At 45.7% G+C, this 21,125-nt stretch overlaps 3 protein-coding genes across 5 annotated transcripts; 2 read left to right on the top strand and 1 right to left on the bottom strand.

Moving 5' to 3' along the window:
* The first annotated feature begins 1,739 nt into the window (after positions 1 to 1,739).
* Positions 1,740 to 3,601, top strand: Ttc1 (Tetratricopeptide repeat domain 1). Its single transcript, XM_071703829.1, has 4 exons — positions 1,740 to 2,283; positions 2,458 to 2,634; positions 2,712 to 2,897; positions 3,334 to 3,601. The coding sequence occupies exons 1-4, from the start codon at positions 1,987 to 1,989 to the stop codon at positions 3,511 to 3,513; spliced, it is 840 nt and encodes a 279-aa protein (XP_071559930.1). The 5' UTR covers positions 1,740 to 1,986; the 3' UTR covers positions 3,514 to 3,601.
* A 1,209-nt stretch (positions 3,602 to 4,810) lies between these two features.
* Positions 4,811 to 16,636, top strand: LOC139771210 (probable sodium/potassium/calcium exchanger CG1090). Of its 2 annotated transcripts, XM_071703806.1 has the most exons (9): positions 4,815 to 5,523; positions 9,529 to 9,936; positions 10,637 to 10,868; positions 11,237 to 11,349; positions 11,612 to 11,787; positions 11,876 to 12,102; positions 12,181 to 12,498; positions 12,574 to 12,807; positions 12,902 to 16,636. In XM_071703806.1, exons 1-9 carry the CDS (start codon positions 5,503 to 5,505, stop codon positions 13,099 to 13,101), a joined length of 1,929 nt encoding a protein of 642 aa, XP_071559907.1. In that variant the 5' UTR covers positions 4,815 to 5,502; the 3' UTR covers positions 13,102 to 16,636. The 2 variants fall into 2 exon arrangements, with proteins under 2 accessions (XP_071559906.1, XP_071559907.1); XM_071703805.1 differs by having other exon boundaries at positions 4,811 to 5,523; positions 11,876 to 12,498.
* A 1,092-nt stretch (positions 16,637 to 17,728) lies between these two features.
* On the bottom strand, positions 17,729 to 20,700 carry LOC139771212 (uncharacterized). 2 transcript variants are annotated; one of them, XM_071703810.1, is made up of 5 exons: positions 20,505 to 20,700; positions 20,236 to 20,435; positions 19,484 to 19,823; positions 18,825 to 19,340; positions 17,729 to 18,375 (listed from the first exon to the last, which is right to left on the bottom strand). In XM_071703810.1, exons 1-5 carry the CDS (start codon positions 20,526 to 20,528, stop codon positions 18,055 to 18,057), a joined length of 1,401 nt encoding a protein of 466 aa, XP_071559911.1. In that variant the 5' UTR covers positions 20,529 to 20,700; the 3' UTR covers positions 17,729 to 18,054. The 2 variants fall into 2 exon arrangements, with proteins under 2 accessions (XP_071559911.1, XP_071559910.1); XM_071703809.1 differs by having other exon boundaries at positions 20,236 to 20,700.
* Between the last annotated feature and the right edge of the window lie 425 nt (positions 20,701 to 21,125).

Below are 21,125 nucleotides of genomic sequence, written 5' to 3'. Positions count from 1 at the left end.
CTTAGTTTTCTTCGGCAACAACAATTTAATTATATTTAATATGAAAGGAGAATAAGAATAAGACTTTTTTATTCAATTCTTTAATAAGAAGAATGACTTTCTTATTCGATTCTTTAATACAGTTCTCTTGGTCAATTTAAAGACGATTTAACGACCTTCTTTGAATATCAGATTTCGAACGCTGGCTCTTCCACTCGCGAAGCCACGTGGCCCACAAACCACAAAAGACTTCACTTCATATCGTTGGATCGTCGGATGTAAACTCCTTCAACATGCTTACGAGAGATATCTTTATCATTCGATTTCATTGTTTATAAGATTTAGGCTGCGGTCCATTTGATGTTACAAGTGCTTCGAAGCGTTCTTTTTCTTCTTCTTTCTTCATTGAAAGAAAGGAGAAGAAGGAGGACCGCAGCCTTAGTTACATATGTAATTAACTCATCTTCATCTTTGCGCATTTTCGGAAAACTGTAGCAGTTTGAAGGCGATGCTGCTGATTACGAATATCGCAGTTAAAGTGCGATTTTCTCATTATTTAGGCCGTAATACGAATTTTACGATTCGTAGTTCACGGCTCTCCACCGTGTCTCCTGTCGACCCTTATAAAAATGTTCGTTTGTCATCCTTGTTACTAATTTACAATATATATTTTAAGCACGTATACACCTAGCTTTGTTGTTCGCTAGCCCTTTCCTCTTCTATTGTTTTAAATATGTGAACTTGATAATGTTTATTATGTATTGATATCTGTTCTCTTTAGACTGCAATACATACTATATACTTTCTGCATTTAAAATGAAATACATATATAGGCTGCAGTACTTACATTTGATGCAACAAATGCTTCGAAGCGTTCTTCTTCTCCTTCTTCTTTCTTTTACTACAATTTAAGAAAGGAAAAGAGAAATGTTTCGAAGCATTTGTAGTGCGCGTTATAAAAAGTTCAACTATGAAAAACAAAAATTTAGGCGCGTGGACTCGTATAAGTTTGTTCTTCAGCAATTCTTAAGATCCAGACAAACTTGCACAGCGCATAAACATAAGCACAAAAAAATTGATTGGTCCATATACATCCGCATAAGGAAATAGACCAATCTATTTCTTTATGCATATGCTTATGCACCTATGCAAGTTTGTCTTGGATTTACGGTATAAAAATTGCTGAAGATGAGACATCAAAATTTTTGCACGTTAACGTGACATATGAGCGTTTTGCTCGACAAAAAACATATATTCCACATTTATTCCGGGATAGTGATGATAATAATACATTATAACGATGTGAAAATAAGTGTTTTTAGCAGATGCTAAAAATACTTGTGTTTAAAAGCGATTTTAATGATTATTCTATCAAGATGAAATATGTTATATTTATATCACGTTCTCGTCATTAAAGTAATTTTTTTGCTGTTTTATGTAAAGCAATCTTTGCGTATATGCGATTGTCCAAATTTGTCAATTAAATATATCGGATTCTCACGCAATCGCGATTGAAGCGTTTCTATTCGATGAATTTCGGTACGCACTTCGTAAAATTATAAAACTGCCGTACCTAGATTTTCCTGTAAAAATAAGTACAAGCTTCGCGCTTTGTAGCCGAACTTTTTGTATCTTTCATCTTTTTCCGCCTTTTCCTCAAGTGCAGAAAGTGCAGTTCCGCGAGGAACGGAAGGCAGCCGAGCGAAGTTGGCTGAAGATTGAACGGCAGACGCGATCTATCGTTCGTAGCGGGAGACACTTCGCGACAAACGTCAGGTCGAGTCGTAAGCGCGCGCGCGCGCGCACGTGTGTATGTATGCATTTTCTTTTTGCTGTCGCTCTCGGTGCAAATTTCAGATTGTTTTCGTCGCACAGCTGATGTGCGCGGCGCGCGCGGACAACACGCGTATCAAGTATCGTCACGTCGACATCTCATTTCCGTTGAGAGTTGAGATTGGTTGAGATTTCATGCCGTTCGTTTAACGCCCCCCGCGACACCGAATAACGATGGCGAGTGCGAATGACAGATCGCCGAAGCTTCAGCCCAACGAGGAGGTCATAGAGGAGCTCACCCGAGATCTAGAAGGTTCCTGTATCCAAGCGGATGGCGACCGAGCGGCAGATTGCTCTTCCAAGAAGAACGCGCGATCGACGGGCACGCTCGGGGGCAACGCGTGGGACATCGTGGACGAGGAACGCAACGAGGATGATGATAACGCACAAGACGCGGATCCCCCTTCGGAGGACGTGGACGAGGTGCTCCTTAAGGACAGAGACCTGTTACTGACGGAATGCGAGCAAGAGGTGTGTCCACAATGTTTTTGAAATAGGACCTCTCTTCTGTGATTTTCTATTGTCCTGATTTCACACCCCAGTTAAACGTTACTGTTATATTAATCTGAAAACAATTATGTATATAGATTTACTCAACATTTTCTGAAAAAATTTTCATGCACTGTAATCTGTCTACTTTTGCAGATATTGAAAGGGGAAGCAGAGAATCTAAAGCAGGTGGGCAATGACCTTTTCAAAAGCGGCGAATACGTACAGGCGATATCGCGGTACACGCAGGGATTGCAGACTTGTCCTTTAGTGTATAGCAAAGAAAGATCTATATTGTATGCGAATAGGGCAGCGGCGAAAGCGAAGTGTCAGGTGATTGTCGGAGACCCAAGATTATAGATAAGATATTGGTGCGTTTATGCCTTATTAAAAGTGGTCATTGTTTCCAGACAGAGAAGGATTCGGCGATATCGGATTGTACCAAAGCCATCGAATTAAATTCAAGTTACGTAAAGGCGTATATAAGAAGAGCACAGTTGTACGAAGAGACAGAGAAGCTGGATGAGGCGTTAGAGGACTTCAAGAAAGTATTGACATTCGATTCTAGTCACACAGAAGCTAATCACGCTGTCAGGGTAATGTGTAATTTATTGCTTATCTAAAGTGTGACTTTCTGAGGAAACTTGGCAGAACAAAGATCAACTTTTAGAGAAAACGTGTTTAAAATTTTGATATATTCAAGTATTATAAAAAAAGAATAAGTAGTATTTCATAAAACAGTTTTTGGTTTAATTCATCTTTGTTTCACGACGAATAAATTAAATTTTATTTCTTTGTTTTTTGAAAAATACGAGATTGGTAAATTTCCTGTAGCTAAAGCTTGATTTCTTCTTCAATTTTCAAAACAGCAACCTCGAACCAGTTTTAGTAATAAATAGTTTATAGATATTAGAATTGTCAAAATTTAAAAATCCAAGTTTTGTCATAGGTCAGGTTTCTTCTAAAAGGATACTACAAAATGCAGGACTTCATTTTTACAATTTATTGACATCATAATTGCTTGTCTTTCAGAGGTTACCTCCGCTAATCGAGGAGAGAAACGAGAAGCTGAAGGCAGAAATGTTGGGCAAACTGAAGGATCTAGGGAACATGGTTTTGAAACCCTTTGGCCTTTCCACAAATAACTTCGAGCTGGAGAAGGATTCCAACAGTGGTGGTTATTCCGTAAAGTTTCATCAGAACCCCATGTAACAAGCTAGTTATGTTTCTTATTCATAAAAAAAACTGGATAAAATGTGTCCTTTACCTGTAAGAAATTAAGATATATTTATATATTCTACACGGATCCTATTATGGATTTCATCCCCAGCTCCTACAATTGAATATAGATATTAATGAAATGTCGACGGGAGAAAGTACAAATCGTCCAAATTGTGAAACAAATCTCATCAGATTTTACATACAGAGCCACTTCGACGGCTCATCGCGCGAGGCAGCTAGACCTCGAAATATATCTCTGTTCGAATTAACCGAGGCTTCAACGAGCAACATATATCGCAAGTCGCAATGTCGGATATCCCGCTATATTTGGCGCCGATGCTAGACCGGATATAGCCTATGGTTCAATAATACCGAGCTATATCGCAATAGCCGATAATTTTAGCCGCGGCTCTTTTCCGCGAAGCGGTTGAACGATCTCGGGGGGGGGGGGGGGGGCAACGAACGACCTCGGTCGCAGATTACGGGAAATTATTATTCGATCTCGATTGACAGTTTTAAAACGTAAAATTACATAATTATAATAATATCGGAATTAAAACGGCGGAGGTAAAAATACTCGATCGATATTTTCTTTCGGACTTGAAGAATGTTCATAAGGAATATTTAGTACGTCGAAATTGCAGCAACTTTTACATATCGATATCTAAAAAAATAACGTTGGTTCCCTACTCCCCTGCCCCTTCACCCCAGTGAGCAAGTGCAACGAACGATCAGGAGGGATGGATCGGTGACGTATCATCGGCGACGCGCAAGCGTCTCGACGTCACCGTCGACGGAAGCGCCGGTACATCGTCGGAGCGGACGGGGGGCTGAGCGAGAAGAGGGGGACGAAAGCGTGCGCGTAGGTGGGCAAGGCCATCGCGGCGCCGCGGGTCAAAATCGGGGGCGCCATTCTCTTCCTCGGGGCGCCAATGAGTCGTGTCCGAATAACATCGTATCATCGCGATACGTAATAACGAACATAATTAAGATTAAGTTAAATTAGCGAAATCGAGGAGCGTAAACATTTATCCGCGCGTCTCGGCGCGCTTGAAAATATCGATAAAAAAGACGGCATAAAAATCGATCGATGAGAGATCGTGATATTTAATCGCGCGGGGGCGGCGAGAGCGGCCACCCCGGGCGAGCGCTGATACCGTAAAGGGACGCCGTGGGGCTGAGGGGCAGAGGGGGACCAAGAACGCGGCGCCGCGGCGTGTCGTCCGCGCGTCACGAGCACGAGCCGGAGGAGGGGTGCGCGAGGGCGGGAGGGAGAGAAAGAGGGAGAGGAGAGCTCGGCAAGGGAGGGCGAGAGATACGTGACACACACACGCACGGATGGCCGTGCACCGTGACGACGCCGAGGCCAGGCCACGACGGCGACGGTGAGGGAGCGAGGGGGAGACGGCGGAGCCGAGTCGCAGCCGCGGGGCGTAAATATACGTGTGCGTGTGCGCGCGCGGCATGCAACCGGGGTGCCCCGGTTGATCCGCGGTGTGGGACACGCGCGCGATCCGTACACGGGACACGAGGTACATCGACGAAGGAACATCGCCGTGACGACGAGGACGACGACGAGGACGAAGACGGCGGCGGCGGCGGCGGCGGCGACGGCGGGCGGCTTTTCGCGTCCGAATCGATAATTCGAGCGCGATCGTGGGCAACGTGGCGGACGGAGGGAGTCCGCCGAACGAGAGAAGGACTCCGGAGTACTCTCCGGACGAGCGAGACGCGGGCCCACCCTCTCTCGCTCCTCCTCTTCTCCTTCTCCTCGTCTCTCCGTGGGATACGCGATTACGTGACGAGTGATAAGAGAGCTCGCGGCGGGAGCGGGCGCACCGTCGCCACCCTCGTTTCGTTATCGGCGGCGCGCAACCTATATCCGGCGGCACCGCACACACCGGCGGTACACCCGAGGGTCTTCCGGCTGGAGAGAAAGAGCGGTGGTGCTCGCGATACACGTACGGGCGAACGGCGACGATGATGCACGGCGATAAAGGGGTAAGCCGGACGGATGGAGCGCGCGGATTCCCGCCCGTCGGGAATCCGCGATGGAAATCGGGTCACCGGTTCGCTGTCAGGCTCGTTATCGAAGCGACAGCGAGTATATCCTGATAGCGATATCCTTTCGTTTGGTCCCCTCGGTCCCGTCGGCATATCGCGAACCCCACAGTCCCCACACGGTGCGGCGATCGCGAGGAATTTAAGGACGACTTCCGGAAAGATCCGGAGACGCGCTTCCTCGCGGCAGGTTTCTTGGCGAACGAGGATTTCCGGCTCGCTAACGAGAGAATGCCGCCCTTATGGTTTTCGCGTCGAAAATAGGGCGGCTGCATTTTGCAAGCGCATAAATGTTTGTATTGCGAGTGCAAGAAGAATGTGACTGGGATGACGAACAAGATCTGTTCTTCGTGGATCTTTTATCGGATCCAAGTTATCCGATAAAAAATGCAAAAGGGCGACAAGGCGATGTGCGAGTCTTGATTTTTTTGTTTGCTTTAGTTAGAAGATCTTATTCATGATTTAACAATCTCTATTGTTAAACAAATCGCTAATAAGGCTTAGACAGTGAGAACTGTGACGAAATATTATGTTTTGTTTCGCTTTTAAAAAGAACATTTTACATAGGGCAATATTTATATTTGTAAACAAGATTTCAAAGAATCGGTAATTCCGTAACACGGATTACGTCTTCGGCGTAATAAAAGTAAAAAGGAAGTCCCTCGAGTCACAATGAACGTTTCAAGTTTTCCCATCTCCCTCTCGCCATTCGATCGTGAAAATTTCCGTCTTATGAGAAACTGTAATGTCTGTATAGCGTGCGAATCTCCCGCAAATAGCACGTACAAACATTTATAATAGTAAAGACCGATAGCGCAACTTCCACGCGAGAGAACGGCCGCAAAGGCGAAGACTTCCAATGTTGGAACAACGTCGTGTCTCTCGACGCCAACGCTCTGGTGTATCGCGTCCAATTAGGGACCTCTGTAAAGGGATACGTGTGCCGTGAAAACATCGTTAATTAACGCGTTTTCTGAGAGTCTCGTCTATAAGGATATCGATTCCTGAATCCGCGGATCATACACGTGCGCGTCTTCACAAAGAAAGGCAGGCGGGTCGCAGCTTTCATCTCGACCAGATATTTTTATACGTAAAAGAGAGGGATTTTTATTGTGCAAAAAAGAGAGAGAGAGATAGAGGAGTATTATTGAACCTTTATATATATTTCCTTTTGTACGGGGGGGGGGGTTACTATTTCGTTAAAACGTACGTCAGTTCTTCTACGGGAGGCTTTTATTTCAATCGGAAATTTTTATTGCGCGCGGAAGTTGCTTCTCGTAATAAAAGAATAGCTCGATTCGGAATTGAATGCGCCTGCCTGTCGTAATTAATATCAATAGTAACCGACTTTGTCGGGCACTCGACTATTGACGGATGCTGCAAACATTATTGACACGGCCGTCGGAACACGGACGCGGCTTTATTGCGATTACGATTATTTACGGAGCGCGATGAAATTATTTCCACGCGCGGCTATTTATCACATGAATTTCCAGCGCAAATTGATAATCGGCGCAAAATGTTAATCGCGTAAGCGGTTCGCACCCCCTCCCCCCCTCGTCGGGCGGGGAGAGAAAAAGGATTTATTTAATGGCTTATTTTCTTTCGCACTCGAGAGAAAAGCTCATTAAACGCCACTTTCGCGTTTAATCTGATTTCGAAAGTTATATTTACAGCGTAGTCGTTCGATTGCGCGGATCACATTGCGAAAATTGCTCGTCATTCCACTCTATACATACGGGGTGTGTCGAAAAGAGCCGAGCCCGAAGGGTCGAGAACTTTCCAGCGAGGTCTTGGAGCGGCAAACGAGCGCGACCCGAAAAACGAAGCTCATCGACAATTTAATAAGCCCTCGATAAAATATTACGTTTCGAGGATCGATCGCGTAGTGAAATAAATGTCGCTAGACCGGTGACAATTAAACCCCCCCGCCCTGTCCCCCATCACCCTCCCGGGAAAAAGGGCTCGGCCCTTTCGATACCGCGCGGATGGGACACCCCGTATATGTGGACGCGTATTAATTTCGCCGACGGCAATTAGACAATCCGATACCGTTAACGGCTCGCTCGAGCGCGCCGTCGTCACTTTTACTCCCCCCCCCCCCTCCTCCCCCATGAATCCCTTCGTTAGTTGCATGTACGCATTTACGGGATTACACGTGCCGCGCGCTGTCGCGCCCCCGACGTCTCCCCCTCGCCTCACCCTCAAATTAGTATTCAGCCGCACACCGGATGTCCGTGTATGTACGCGCGTGTCTTTGATCTCTGATGAATCGCGGCCCGTCGCGATTGCGTAACGCGGCGAATTATGCCTCGTATGCGGCGCGGCACGCCGATGGAAATCATCCCGGGGGCCCTCGGAGAGCTCACCGGGGGACTCCGGGGACAGCTCTAATTACGGCTCCGCGGAAAATGATGTATCGGGCTGTTATATCGCGTATTTCATTACGCGTATTTCTCGCGTAAATTATTCTCTCTCTCTCGCGAGAGAATTAACGTCCGCGTTTATTAATCACATCGCGAATATCGAGAGCCCGCGCGATAAAATCACGGGATGGGAAAACGTGGTATGTAAACACGCGCGATTTCATATTTCCACGGCGATTCTCTTTTAATAAACGCGTCCGAGAGGCGGGGGGGAGTGATCGTATATCGCGGATATGTCGGGAATTTGCTTTACGAGCGATCGAAACGGAGAACCCCCGCGGGCGATGCTTTTCTTAGAGGGGTATAGTTTACGCATGCGAGAGAGGGTATCATCGATTTATTCAGCCGCGTTGTATTTGATGACAGTACGCGCGCACACGGCAGTTTTGTTACTTAGAGGCGCCGTATATGTGTACACAAACGCACACACATGCCTAAACGGTGGGTGCCGTGTCATATGTCACCCACGTATGTGCGTGTGTGACGCCCACGCCGCGCCGCGCCGCAAATCCCCCTCGAGCCGGGGCACGCGACCCACGCGACATCGATAATCGCAAGTCCCGGTCTACAATAGGTGTTTTAAGCCCTAAGCCTTTTAAGAAATTGTTCAATCACAGTTGAATTTGAGGTGAATAATTGACTGTGATTGGTCAATTTCTTAGGAGACTCAGGGCTTAAAACACCTATTGTAGACTGGGACTAATGAAATAATATGCGGCACAGGTGGAACTGTGTTTCTAAACACGGCCGCGGCCAGATCGGGCTGGCTTGAAAACAAGCCACTTAAAGAGAGACGTCGATATAAGCCGAGCCGGGGACTCCGGGAAGGAGGGTGAGCGATGTAAAGACCTCCCCGGCGAAGGTACGAAACGCGGGATAAAGCCGATAGGGCGCTTTCTTTCGCGACGGGGGTTGCCGTTCCACGCGACGGGACATCGCGTCGCCGAAGGTCGTTCGTGTCCTCGCGCGAGCTAACTCGATGTGACGTGGAATAAAAACTTACGACCGATACGATCTCTAAATTGCCCCTCATATCGGCGTTTATGTAGGGCTCGTTTTTTCTCTAATTAGCTCGAAGACCTCAGCCCCTCGTAACTGCGTGTGTAAGGGGGAAAAAAATATGAAAAGAAAAAGAAGCGGAATCGATAGGGGAACGATGATGGTCCAGATTGCGCCTGGATCGCTCCGATTTAAGATTGTTTGTTACCAAATACACGATCGGCGAAAGTATATATGAAAGTAAAGGGGAGAGACGCACTGTTGAATATTAAAGGATGAAATTAAAATCAGTATCTTGAGTTAAATAACATTTTGTTATTTTCAACTACCACGTGTGTCGAAATTTATTATCTTAACACAAAACCAGTATTATTTTAACTTCACTGGTTTAGTTAAATTGACGAGCATATTGAGTGGCAGGAACAGTGGCTTATAGGAATGCTTAAAAAATGATTCAAATTGAGTACAATTTGACACTGCGAATTTAACAGTGCGCTAATCTACGACTAATTCGTTCCAGTTGCAGGCAGTGAGATGCAGGCCGCGAAATCTGCAGGCGCGCCGCAGGAGGTGGCCTCTGCGACTGGGCCTCTTCCTGATCTACGTCCTCGTGCAGTACGTCTCCTCCTCGAAAGCGCCTACGTCGGCCGAGACGACGACGATGTTAACGAGCACCGCGCAGTGGACGTTGGAACCGCCGGTGTCTACGATCGACACTACCGAGGAGGAGGAAACGATACAGAAAACGACGACGGTCGCTGGGAAGGAGCCGAGGAGGACGACGGAGGGATCCAAAACTGAGGCGCCGCCGAAGGAGCACGGACGCGCGAAAGCCAACGCGTCGAACGGATCCGCGAAAAACAAGGAGCCCGAGAAGAAGAGTCCCGAGACCCCACCGCCGAGGCACGGTCGAAACGACACCACCACGGTGAGTGCTCCCGCAGGCCTCCCGGTCGCGATACAGCCGGACAGTCAAGTGGAGAACGTGGATTCTGCGAAGCTACAGATCTTGTTGGCGAAAGAAACTCATAGACATAGACTATAAGACTTGCTGTGCGCAATATGCTTTATTGCATTTCTATCGACAGCACGCCGAAATATTGTACAATACAATTGTTAACAAAATGCGACGGTAGATTAACCGCAGAAGTCGAAAGACTTTGTGACATAATTTCGTTGCGTTACGCTTGCAAGCTCTGTGAAGCTATATCATGGGTGCAATCCGATGCTAATCTTCCGTGATCTCCAATCGATTTCTATAATTCGCTTACTGGCGGTTTGTACATTCCGGCGGAGGCACCCTGTATATCTCGTGGCGCAGATGGATGGTAACGTCTTGAGAAAACAAGATTAGAAGCTGTCGCCCGGATCAGAATCCAGATACGCGATACACGGTGCGTGATGCAGGATTGCATAACACCTGCGTCAGGCGTGATACTGCATATAATTGCGGATTAACGTGCCGACATTACGATGGCTTTATCCGCGAAGATACATCTCGATCGTTCGAAAGAATTATAAAGACATGATCAATCTGTATTAATAATGAATGATGATGTTAAGTGATGAAGATTAATAACGAATGTTTCTTTTTTTTTTTTAATCTTCTTTCGCCACGAATGGCCCAGGCCACCCCAACCACCCAGATGACTACGAGGTATCCGTATCCGACGGTGAGACCGCGAAGGACCAACTGTTCGGCGCCCGCCATAGAGCAATTTCCGCGGCCGTTGATGGGCCCCGAGGCCAGAAAACACGGCGGTCTCATAATACACATCCTGGCCGCTATCTACACTTTCCTGGGCCTCGCGATTGTCTGCGACGATTACTTCGTCTCGAGCTTGGACAGGATCTGCGAAGGTGAGGCGAGTGAAAATCCCCTCCGGCGAACGTGTTGAAATCAATAATACCACTGACTCGCATCTGGTTACAGCATTACGCGTAGATAGTTTTGCATAAGAGGATCGTATTTCATCGCGCGGATCTGCCGCGAGATTTGTTATTAAGAGACGGTCGCTTTGGATTCCCTATGCGTTCGACGCGTTCACGAGACAGAGGAGACGTTCTTTGCAATTTTATTTTAAATGCATTAATTGAAAACAAAGGGACTTAGAGCCATGACTTGATGGCTTTGTTTTCAATTAATTTATTAATAGGTTGAGCCTCTTTTTTAAACATATTAATATATTTTTTAAACATGTTAACATATTGCCTCTTTCTTTTTTCAGAATTGAGACTGTCTCCCGACGTCGCCGGTGCCACTTTCATGGCGGCCGGCTCTTCCGCGCCCGAATTGGCGACGGTCATCATCGGCGTGTTCTTCGCCAAGGACGATATCGGAGTGAGTATCGTGGTCGCAATCGCGGTCGTCTAATCGCGCCTCGTACGCTTCGCTGCGTTTATTAAACATCCTGAATCGTGAATCATATAAATTACATTATGTAATCCGATGTGCGAGTAAATTTTATTTGTTTTTCCTTCATTGTGAAGGGAACCACTCTCGTTATCGCATTACGTGGATCTGGCCTCGGCAGCGAGCCGGACGTCCTCGTTGACTAACGGTGCAGAGTTCGGCAATCAAATCTTTCTTTGTCGCGTTTCAGGTCAGCGGCGTTATCGGCAGCGCCGTTTTCAATATAATGTTCGTTATATCGATCTGCGGCCTATGCACTGCGACGGCCTCCAAGTTGAACTGGTGGCCTCTCTGCCGAGACTGTTTTTTCTACGCCATCTCGATCCTCGTGATGCTCGGCACGATTTACAACGACTCCATATCCTGGTGAGCATCGTTACACACCTGCATGCGTCCGATCGCAGATGGAAACCGACCGGCGGAATCTCACAGACGAAATAAAAATGCCTTTCAGGATGGAGTCTCTCTTCATGTTATTCATGTACGCGGTCTATTGCGTGGCGCTCTCGTTCAATGTTAAGTTGGAACGTTGGGCGAAATCGTACAATATTCCGTTCCTGCCGAAAGACGATGAACCCGCCGAGGAGAGCGCCCTGGTTAGCTACAGATCCTTACAGGAGGATCGATTATCGTATACCGGTCCCAACTCGCCGGTCACCGAGCAAATGAAGAATCAGGAAGGTAATCAAATAATCTTGTCAATTCATATCTTTCGTGTATTCTCTAGAAATCTGAATGCATCGTTCATCTCTCTTCCAGGAAACGGCATTCAAGAAACGATCGAGCAACAGCCACGCCAGCAGCAACAGCAGCCGCCAGCACCGAGGCAGCCCGAGTATTACAAAGCGAAGGAGCACAATCCCAACGAAGTGTCGCCTCTCGTGATGCCGATGGACGGTAGCAAGTGGACCATGTTTACCTGGGGCCTTGTGTACCCTATCCATTTCATGTGCCGGGCGACAATGCCGGACTGCCGACAAGAAAAGTGGCGAAGCTGGTATCCCTTCACGTTCTGCATATCGATGATCTGGATCAGTTTCTACAGTTACATAATGGTGTGGATGATCACGATCATAGGTAACGTTATCGTTCGAACCTCGAGCGGCTATTTTTTTTTCGAGTGCAGTTTTAGCAAAGTGGCCGACTTTACAGGCAGCACTCTGGGCATTCCCGACACTGTGATGGGGTTGACTTTCGTTGCCGCTGGTGTGAGCGTGCCAGACGCTCTTTCCTCGCTGGCGGTCATCAAGGAGGGTCTGGGCGATATGGCGGTCAGTAACGCCGTAGGCAGCAACGTCTTCGACATCCTAGTATGCCTCGGTCTTCCGTGGTTCATACAGACCGCTATGATACAGCCTGGCTCGCACGTAAACGTCACCAGCAGAGGTACGCGGATTTATCTATATATTTTTTAAATCTCTTTATCTACAGAATGTACATATTTGTATCCTATATTATTTGTACATCTCGTTCTTATCAGGTTTGACATATTCCACCGTTTCCCTGCTATCGACAGTGCTATTCCTAGTGGTGGCGACACACCTGAACGGCTGGAAGCTGGACCGACGATACGGCATGGTCCTGATGGTCTGGTACTTGATATTCATCATGTTCGCGTCGCTCTATGAGCTCAACGTCTTCGGCGAGATGAATCCGCCAGTATGCCCCAGCAAGTTTTAATGCAAAGACGCCTCGTTCGTTTCCGACCTTTGCTTTGCTCAACGCGGAACGATCGTCCGGAGCAAGAGTTTCCGGCCGATTGGCTCGCGAACGATGACGCACGCACGGTCGTAAATCGTCGTAAAACGCTCAGCGACCTCGTTCGAACGTCCCTTTCCTCCCTTCTTCTTCTTCCTACTCGATAACGAAGAGACAGCGAGAGACAGAAGAGCTTAGAAGGTAGCTGGGTAGCTGCATGTCGGAAAGAAGCACGATTTTTAGCTTGCTGTGAAATTGTTGAAGCGACCGTTCGAGATTTTAGGTAAGAGCAAAGGGCTTGTCGTTGAGCTTTCTTTCTTTCTAGGCTGTTGTAGAAAATCTAGACAATATGTGCTCGCGCGTGAGTACACAGGCATTGTATCCTATTGGTGCTACCGAAAGTGACAAAAGAGTATTTTGCTTGCTTCCGTTCGACTAACGAGTCCCCGATCAATTTTCCACAATTCGGGTGAAAGTACAGGAAGTTTATGAATTTTCCCAAGCAACTATGTTTTCGGACAGACAATACGAATATTAGTATTAAATTGTAATTACCGTTCGATGACGTATTGGCGGCAATGTCGCGACAGTTGTTCACTAAAATCAGAAATCGGTCATTAAAAACGATCGTCGCAAAGTTCCAAGCTTCTGAAATCTCAACTCTTAGTCGCAGACCTCGTTGTACGTCGCGCGAGACTTGTTCGAATCGATATAGAAAAGAAGATGTGATACGTTTTATATCAGCCATATCGCGCAAATGCCTGAGTACCATGGAAGAGGAATGCGTCTTGACAATTAATCGTTTTATATCCTAAACATTAGAGTAAAAAGATCCAGAGTAGAGGTGTGGCTTGTTAGAATAGATCTTAGGAGCGTCATATCTGCAGCTAAATGTTAAGACTGTTAACGGTGCTGTGCGAATCGTCGGAAATCAATATCACTGCGAAGCTGTTACGAACGTGAAATATTTAACGAGAGCGGGCGAGAGAATTATCTCTCTGGGACTGTTGTCGCAACGTTACGCGCGATCCTTATATTGTCCGACACGATGGATATAACACACCTACTTGTATATTTTTTAAATGTATTTTCTATCGCGATATCGGAGCGCGACGTACTGCGTAAAATGTGTGAGATAAGAGGAAATATTTTCGCGCGCTTCTTAAGACGCGAGAGGTAGACTACGCAAGGTGATTATGATATATTTAATTCGGGTTTCGTTAAAAATGTACTTTTGCCGCCATCCAAGTAACCGGAAGAGACGAGACTTCGCGAGATCAAAGGAGATCCCTTGTTAGCGTGAGTGTAAACGTAAAATCACTTTTTTTCCAAAAGAGCAGCAAAAATAAAAGGAAAGGGAAAGAAAAATGTCTTGAAGCGCCACGCGAAGAAAGAACCGAGCGAATTATCCCTCCCGAGTGACCGGGAGTAAGTTCACATTCCTCGACGCGCGCGGAAAAATCGCGAGAACGGATGGAGCAAGCGAAATTTCATTTCCGCGACCAAAGGAGCCGGAGGAAGGAAGGGGGAGGGAGCGAGAGAATTCGGTTCTCCACGATGGCGAACGAGCGCTGAAAGTGACAATAATTAACGCAGCCTTATCCGAATGAAAGTATCTACAACCAGCACTATTATACTGCGCGTTCCTTGAGACCGATTCGCGAAAAGGGTCACCTGTAAAATCGCTAGACGGGCAAGAGGAACCTCCACCCACGGTAACAATCGGCGTACCTCCGCTTCCGGGATCCTTTGATCTTTCGAGCGCGCCGGAATCGGTATCGATGACGAGCCGACGGAATTCCCGCAGGAATAGCAAGAGATGAGGCTGCATCGAAAAAAAAATCGAATATTATAGCAATATATAAATTAAAGTGTCAATATTAAATATACGGTGGAGATGTTAAAAGTGAAAATATCGCCTAAGATATTAAAATTCATTTGAATGACAAAACGGAAAACTTAGGTCAATATGAATGAATAGTCAATAAAAAAAATTCTCTTTTTCGTATATGTTCATATTTGAGAATCCTGCGAGCAAACATTCTGTCGATGCAGCTCGTTGGGTTGCATCCTTAATCGGCTGTTTGCTTAATCGGGATTAAACGATCGCAGGTATGAAATCTGTAAGAAATCGCAAGGATCGCGCAGACGCTTTAGTGTGATTATATAAATTTAGCATACATATAATATATATATATATATAATATAATATAATGCGAAGAAGCTTAGATCGTAATGACTATTGACCGTTCAACGTGTTTGTTCACTACGTTTGTCCGTTATTGTTAGCGCATTAGAGCGATTTTATGCATATAAATACTATTATTATAATATGTAATAATATATATACTATATTCGCGATGCGTTCGGTGCCGATGGCGAAGTGACTGGGCTGTACTTCGAGGCCTGCTTTATTTGACCCCGAGACGAGACCGGAAGTGTAGCCCGAACTCTACGAGCGTCTCGGCGTCGGACGCATCGACGCACGGCTTCCAGGATTTAGGAAGCGCCGACCGACAGTAAAAAAAAAGGCGCCTTAGATCTTCATTAAAAGCGGACCAGTCTCGCCGTCGATTTCGCGGGTTCCGTACCGCGGCGTCGGTCGCATAATTCGAGGGGGGGGGGGGTAACCAGCGAACCTGGCGAACGAGCTTCGCGCGCACGGAGAAGCGAGAGGGAGGATCGTCAGGGGTGCGCTTTAGGGATTTCTTTGGCCTCCGTGTGCCCGGAGGCGTACTATATAGTTACCCTTAGGTTTCACGAACGGCTAGCGGTGACACAAAATTCACGGGGAAATCTTAAGGAGGTGAAAACACCTGGCGTCGCGCGACGGCCCCTGACGTGGAGAGCCGCGCGAGGACCCCGCGGGTCCGCACCTCGAGCATCAACGAATGAAAAAACGTTAAGGACTTAGAGTTTGCTAGGGGGAGTCTACCCGTCTAATTTCCGGTGACTTTCTTTTCTACCGTGCAGCCCGAAACCGTCGGCCCGAAAAACGCTCGACGATCGCTCGGGGAACCGGTGTGTCGTTTAGAGTCAATTCACCTGTGGCAATTATTAGTAGTAATTAGAAGAGCGCGGGGCGACTTGGAGGACGGGAAGAAGGGGGGGGGCGCGCGCGCGTTCCCTCTCCCTGTCTCCCGCTTCTCGGGAGACGCGTCCGAACGTCGATCAATTCGAGGGTGTCCTTAATAGCGTGTAATCGAAGTCAATAACGTACCTTTTTAGACGTTTCTCTCTTATAATTGTAATTCCCGTGAATCGCGCCCGTCCTCTACGATGTTCCCCATTACCTCCAGCGGTTCCCGGAGGATCGCACGGGGAGGCCGACGACGATATATCTATCCTTACACACAGACACGTACACACACACATCGAGTACACTTGTACAAAACGCAGCAGGGCAGGATAACGTCAGGCGACGTTAACGATAGGCATATACCGGGATGTAATACGTAGATTTTATATCACGATATTGTGTACTTAGAAGACTATATATATATATATATTACCGATATATACATTATTACCTGATTAATTAAGTTTATACAGCCGTTTCTCCTCTACCCGCAGTATTATCCCAGTCTTCGTCGCGTATATACGTTCGAATACGTTCGTACCTGTTAAATCGCGAAGGAGAGAGCCCACCCCTCTCCCCCCCCCCATCGTACGATAAGTTGTCTCTCAGATGAGTTTCTTCTCCGTGATCTTACTTGACGCCTCGCTTTTCGCATTTCGATCCTGCCTCTCTTCTTTGCAGTCAGGACGCAAGCGGCAGACGCAGCCGGCCGATGGCAGCTTCGAAAGTATATTCATAATTGTAACGAGACACATAATTATATAGGCACATAAGACATATTTAAAGAAAAAAAGAACTGTATACAGTATGAAGAAAGTAGATGTACAACGAATACAACGATATCGGCTGCCGCTGTGATAGCCTCGCTATTTTGCCCATACCGCTTTTCAGCTAGTCGAGGGAAGTTTCCTGATTTCCTTCTCCCTTTCCGCGCTGTTCACGCGTTGTCGTACAAAGTGCAAAAAAAAACAAACATTACCGGGATCTCTCCGACCTGTGTCTCTTTCCATCGTTATTCAAGTTTCCAGAACTATATCCTAACGCGTCAATATACATATATATATCTAGTCATAGCTTATTACAATGTTATGTAAATAATTGTTCTACCAGTGTCGCATATATAAATATATATATAAGTATTATATATATTTATATATTTAAATATACATATATATATATACACATACACACAACATACAAATTTGACAACTATATATACATATATATGTATGTATATTGAGAGTATACGTACGTAGTGAACGCAGAGGGAGATAGAGAGAGCCTAAAGTACATATATATCTATATATATGTTATACATAATAAATTTATGCGCCACCTTTCGCAAGGAGAGCTATGTACCGAATGGAAACGATTTAATATTACACATACCTTGTTTAGCTTGAAAGCGAGAGGAAGGTAGACTAGTTATGTACTCTAATGTACTTAAAACGTTTCAACAATAAAGCTATTGCTACCAATTAAAATCTCCGATCCGAAGGGAACGGCTAGCCATGGTTTTAACTCTGAAAATTATGAGTGAGCAATAACGCCGGATTTTATGAATTGCGTTGGTATTTGTTTTATCAAATTTCATACGTTTAAATTAATTCACATGCGCTCGTAGACATTTTAATATACTTCTGCACCTTTAACGGCGCAACGATATTCGCCCTTTTCCGATTATTTCGTCCCAGCATTCTATAAACACCCACGATACATAAAAAAAATATATATATGTATATAAAATATAATATATGTCATTTTTTGTGCATAATCGACGAAATCGTGGGTCCTCGGAATTTGTGATGGTGCTTAGATAGACTTGAACAAAGCATGCGTGCGGGTTCTCGGCATGCTCAAGAATCCGTAGTTTTCTGCTCCAATTGATGCTGCAACTGTTGACGTTCCTCGTCGCGCGGCATATCGCGGCTCGACAGTGGCTGCAGCTTAGGCGGGCAATTGTCCAAAGTTGACTCGAGAGCGTAAAGTTTGTCGAGTTGCTGCCGAATGTGATTCAGACATTCCAAACGAACGATTCGCCTGCTCGTGTCCACTGAGTCTCTACGGATCGTCAAACCGTTGAGCAATAACTGCCAGCCGTTCTCCTGGAGTTCGCGAGTTATCTTCTCGACGGTCTCTTGCTCCGTTTGTTCCTGCTGCTGCACAGGCGCGTCGTTCTGACAACAGAAAACATTTTATCGCACCGATGCAGGCATATTCGACCGTCGTAATATCTTCTTTGTAAAATTAAGAGAAAAAGATATGCAGAAGGTGAAGCGAAAAACCAAAGTTAGAAATTAAATCGTGTAAAAAATCATAAACTTCTTTAAAAAATTATCTTTATAAAATATCTTTATAAAATATTTTTATAAAATATCTTTATAAAATATCGTTAAAAAATTATCGGCATTGATATTTATAAAAAAAATTTGTTACATTCATTATATTTTCTCCTAAAATCAATCTTTATCTATTTTTCTTACGTTTTGTTTCCGAATTTTATATTTGGGAATTTTCCTCACTCTGCATATCTTTCCCGATATAAACGAGTAAAAGATAAGTGCATGTTCTACGCGTATGTGCAAGATTGACGAATAAGTTAAGATGCATATCGTTAAATACGTACTTTCGCGTTGTCCATGGTACCGAGCATACGGTCGATCGATTCCAAAAGGCGGGTTTTCGCGGTGTGGAGATCCAGCTTCGTTTGATGCGCGGGTCCATCAAGTTCGGATTCCTTCGTGGGTCCATTAATTGACTGTTCGATCAGCGCGGATGACTTGCTCGCTGCGCAACGAGAGGCAACGTCCCCGGGCTTTCTCGATCTCGTCGTTCTCGCAACGTCGGGTCTCCGTCTCCGGGTTTCGAGTCTCTTGTCGTCCTCGCTCATCGTCACCGTCGCCTCGCCGTCGCCTCGCTTCAGCCTCTCCAGGTCCTCGAGGCCCAGAACGAGCTTCCTCATCTCCTGAGACTCGACGTCGCTCTCGTTTCTCACCTCCGCGATGTACTCGCCGTCCCCGATGCCGACGTAGCGACGCCTCGGTCCGGGATCCGGCACGCGCGACTTCCTCGACTGGAGAACGTGCGGGGTATACTTCATCGACGCCTCGCTCTCGGAGCATTCCTGCTCGTCTGGCGATCTCTAGAAGATATCAGCTAAAGTTGAAAACGATCGAGACGACGGAACATCCCCTTCGGTCATTTTTTATAATAAATTATACTTTTCCTTTTCTCTGGAATTATATAGACTACTAGAATAATTCTTTATCGAAGAGTGAACGTTACCTCAGGCTGTCTGCAACGGTTGTGTTTCTTCAGCGAACTCTTGACGGGTATCGCGTACTTGGAGCAAGCTGCGATATCTTCGTTGGTCAGTTCCAAGTTCGCGGCGTCTCCCTTCATCTTGAACAGGTGTCTGTCGTGGTCGATTCTTCGCTGATGGCGGGCCTGCGGCGGTCTTCTGGGATAACAAGGATGAACATCCGCTTGACACTCGCGCCAGCATAGCTTCTGCGACAAAGGACTGCTCTGCGACTTTTTAATAGCCGAACTGATCGGCTCCGCGAAGACGCGTTCGCATCGATTTATCATCGCTTCCACGTTTTCCGAAGTTCTTGAAGGCAACCTCGTACCCAATTAGAAAGAGTTATTCATTCTCTCATTGAAAATTAATAATTGGAGAAAGCACTGTTTTTTTTCAATTAATAAAGCTTAATTATTTTTGCAAGTATCTATAACAATGGAATTAAAAACCCAATAAAGCCATGATGATTGCAACGTTAAAAATGAGTGCAGATTCTTGAATAATAAAAAGGAATGCATTTTTTCCGCTCAGAATAGTTCATTCGGGGTCACTGTCTAATGAGAAAAGATATAAAGACCAAAATATCGAGGACACTAAATAAAGAAATCTACCTCGTGCGTGAAGAACAAAATTGCAGAGGTAAGGCAGATTTTATGTCAAATTTATAGTTAATCACTAATTTACAGCTATTCTTTATTAATCAGCCGAGCACCAGAAGAGGGAATATCTTCACCTTAGTCTTCCAGGTGAAGAAAATCTTCGCCTCTCAGGCGGGCAGTGACACGAGGGACAATGCTTCTCATAATTCCTCGTTCTCCTCTTGTGCATCGCGATACTGCGCGGCACGTCCTCGCGTTCGTTTTGTCCACAATTAGAGCAGAACTCACCGTGACGATACGATCCGGGCATTCTCTTGTACAGCTCCATAGTTTCCTGAAATAAAAGTTGTAGTCGAGACCGAGTTGCGAGAACCGTCGGAAACTTGAGCCTCTTAAAACTTACCGTATCCGCCGTATTCAGTGGCATAATCCGAGCTCCGCCAAGGACTCTTGCATCCGATGACACTGAAATTCCACCGGGAAAGCTCGAACTGGACTCGTAATACCATCACCAGCACATAATTTCCATTTCTCGAAGATCGTATAATAAATTCCGCTCCCTTGATTACTAATATCTTCGCAAGTTTAAAATTGCGAGCGCAAAGAAATGTAAAAAAAATTATATAGCTCATACGAAAGATTGTATATCACACACGTGACACATAGAAAAAAAGAAACGAACGCGTTTCGATGCGAATGTGTTTTGATTCGGGTTCATCACAAAAATTTGAGATCCGAGGAAATTTAATGCTGGGGGTGGAGTATTTTTTAAATCCATTTGGAAAAGCGGAACGCCGCTATTTATTAATTATTATTGCACGTGCTCAAGCTCTACAAATAATCAATTAAAATTCGTTGCCTTTAAAATATTAACATACGCTGCGACATGTCGCATTAATTCTATACAAACGATTGGTTTATTGCATTGATAAAAATATCACAGAGCTAAAAAACCGCAATATAAATAATACATCTATATGTGCATCTTTCGCGTGTATTTTCGATTATAATGGATGACATAAAA

The sequence above is a fragment of the Temnothorax nylanderi genome, unplaced genomic scaffold (assembly GCF_030848795.1).
Source record: "Temnothorax nylanderi isolate EJ_2023f unplaced genomic scaffold, tnyl_v1.0 TNYL_tig0037_pilon, whole genome shotgun sequence".
Classification (NCBI taxonomy): Eukaryota; Metazoa; Arthropoda; class Insecta; order Hymenoptera; family Formicidae; genus Temnothorax; species Temnothorax nylanderi.
This window is presented reverse-complemented; position numbering and strand designations above follow the sequence as displayed.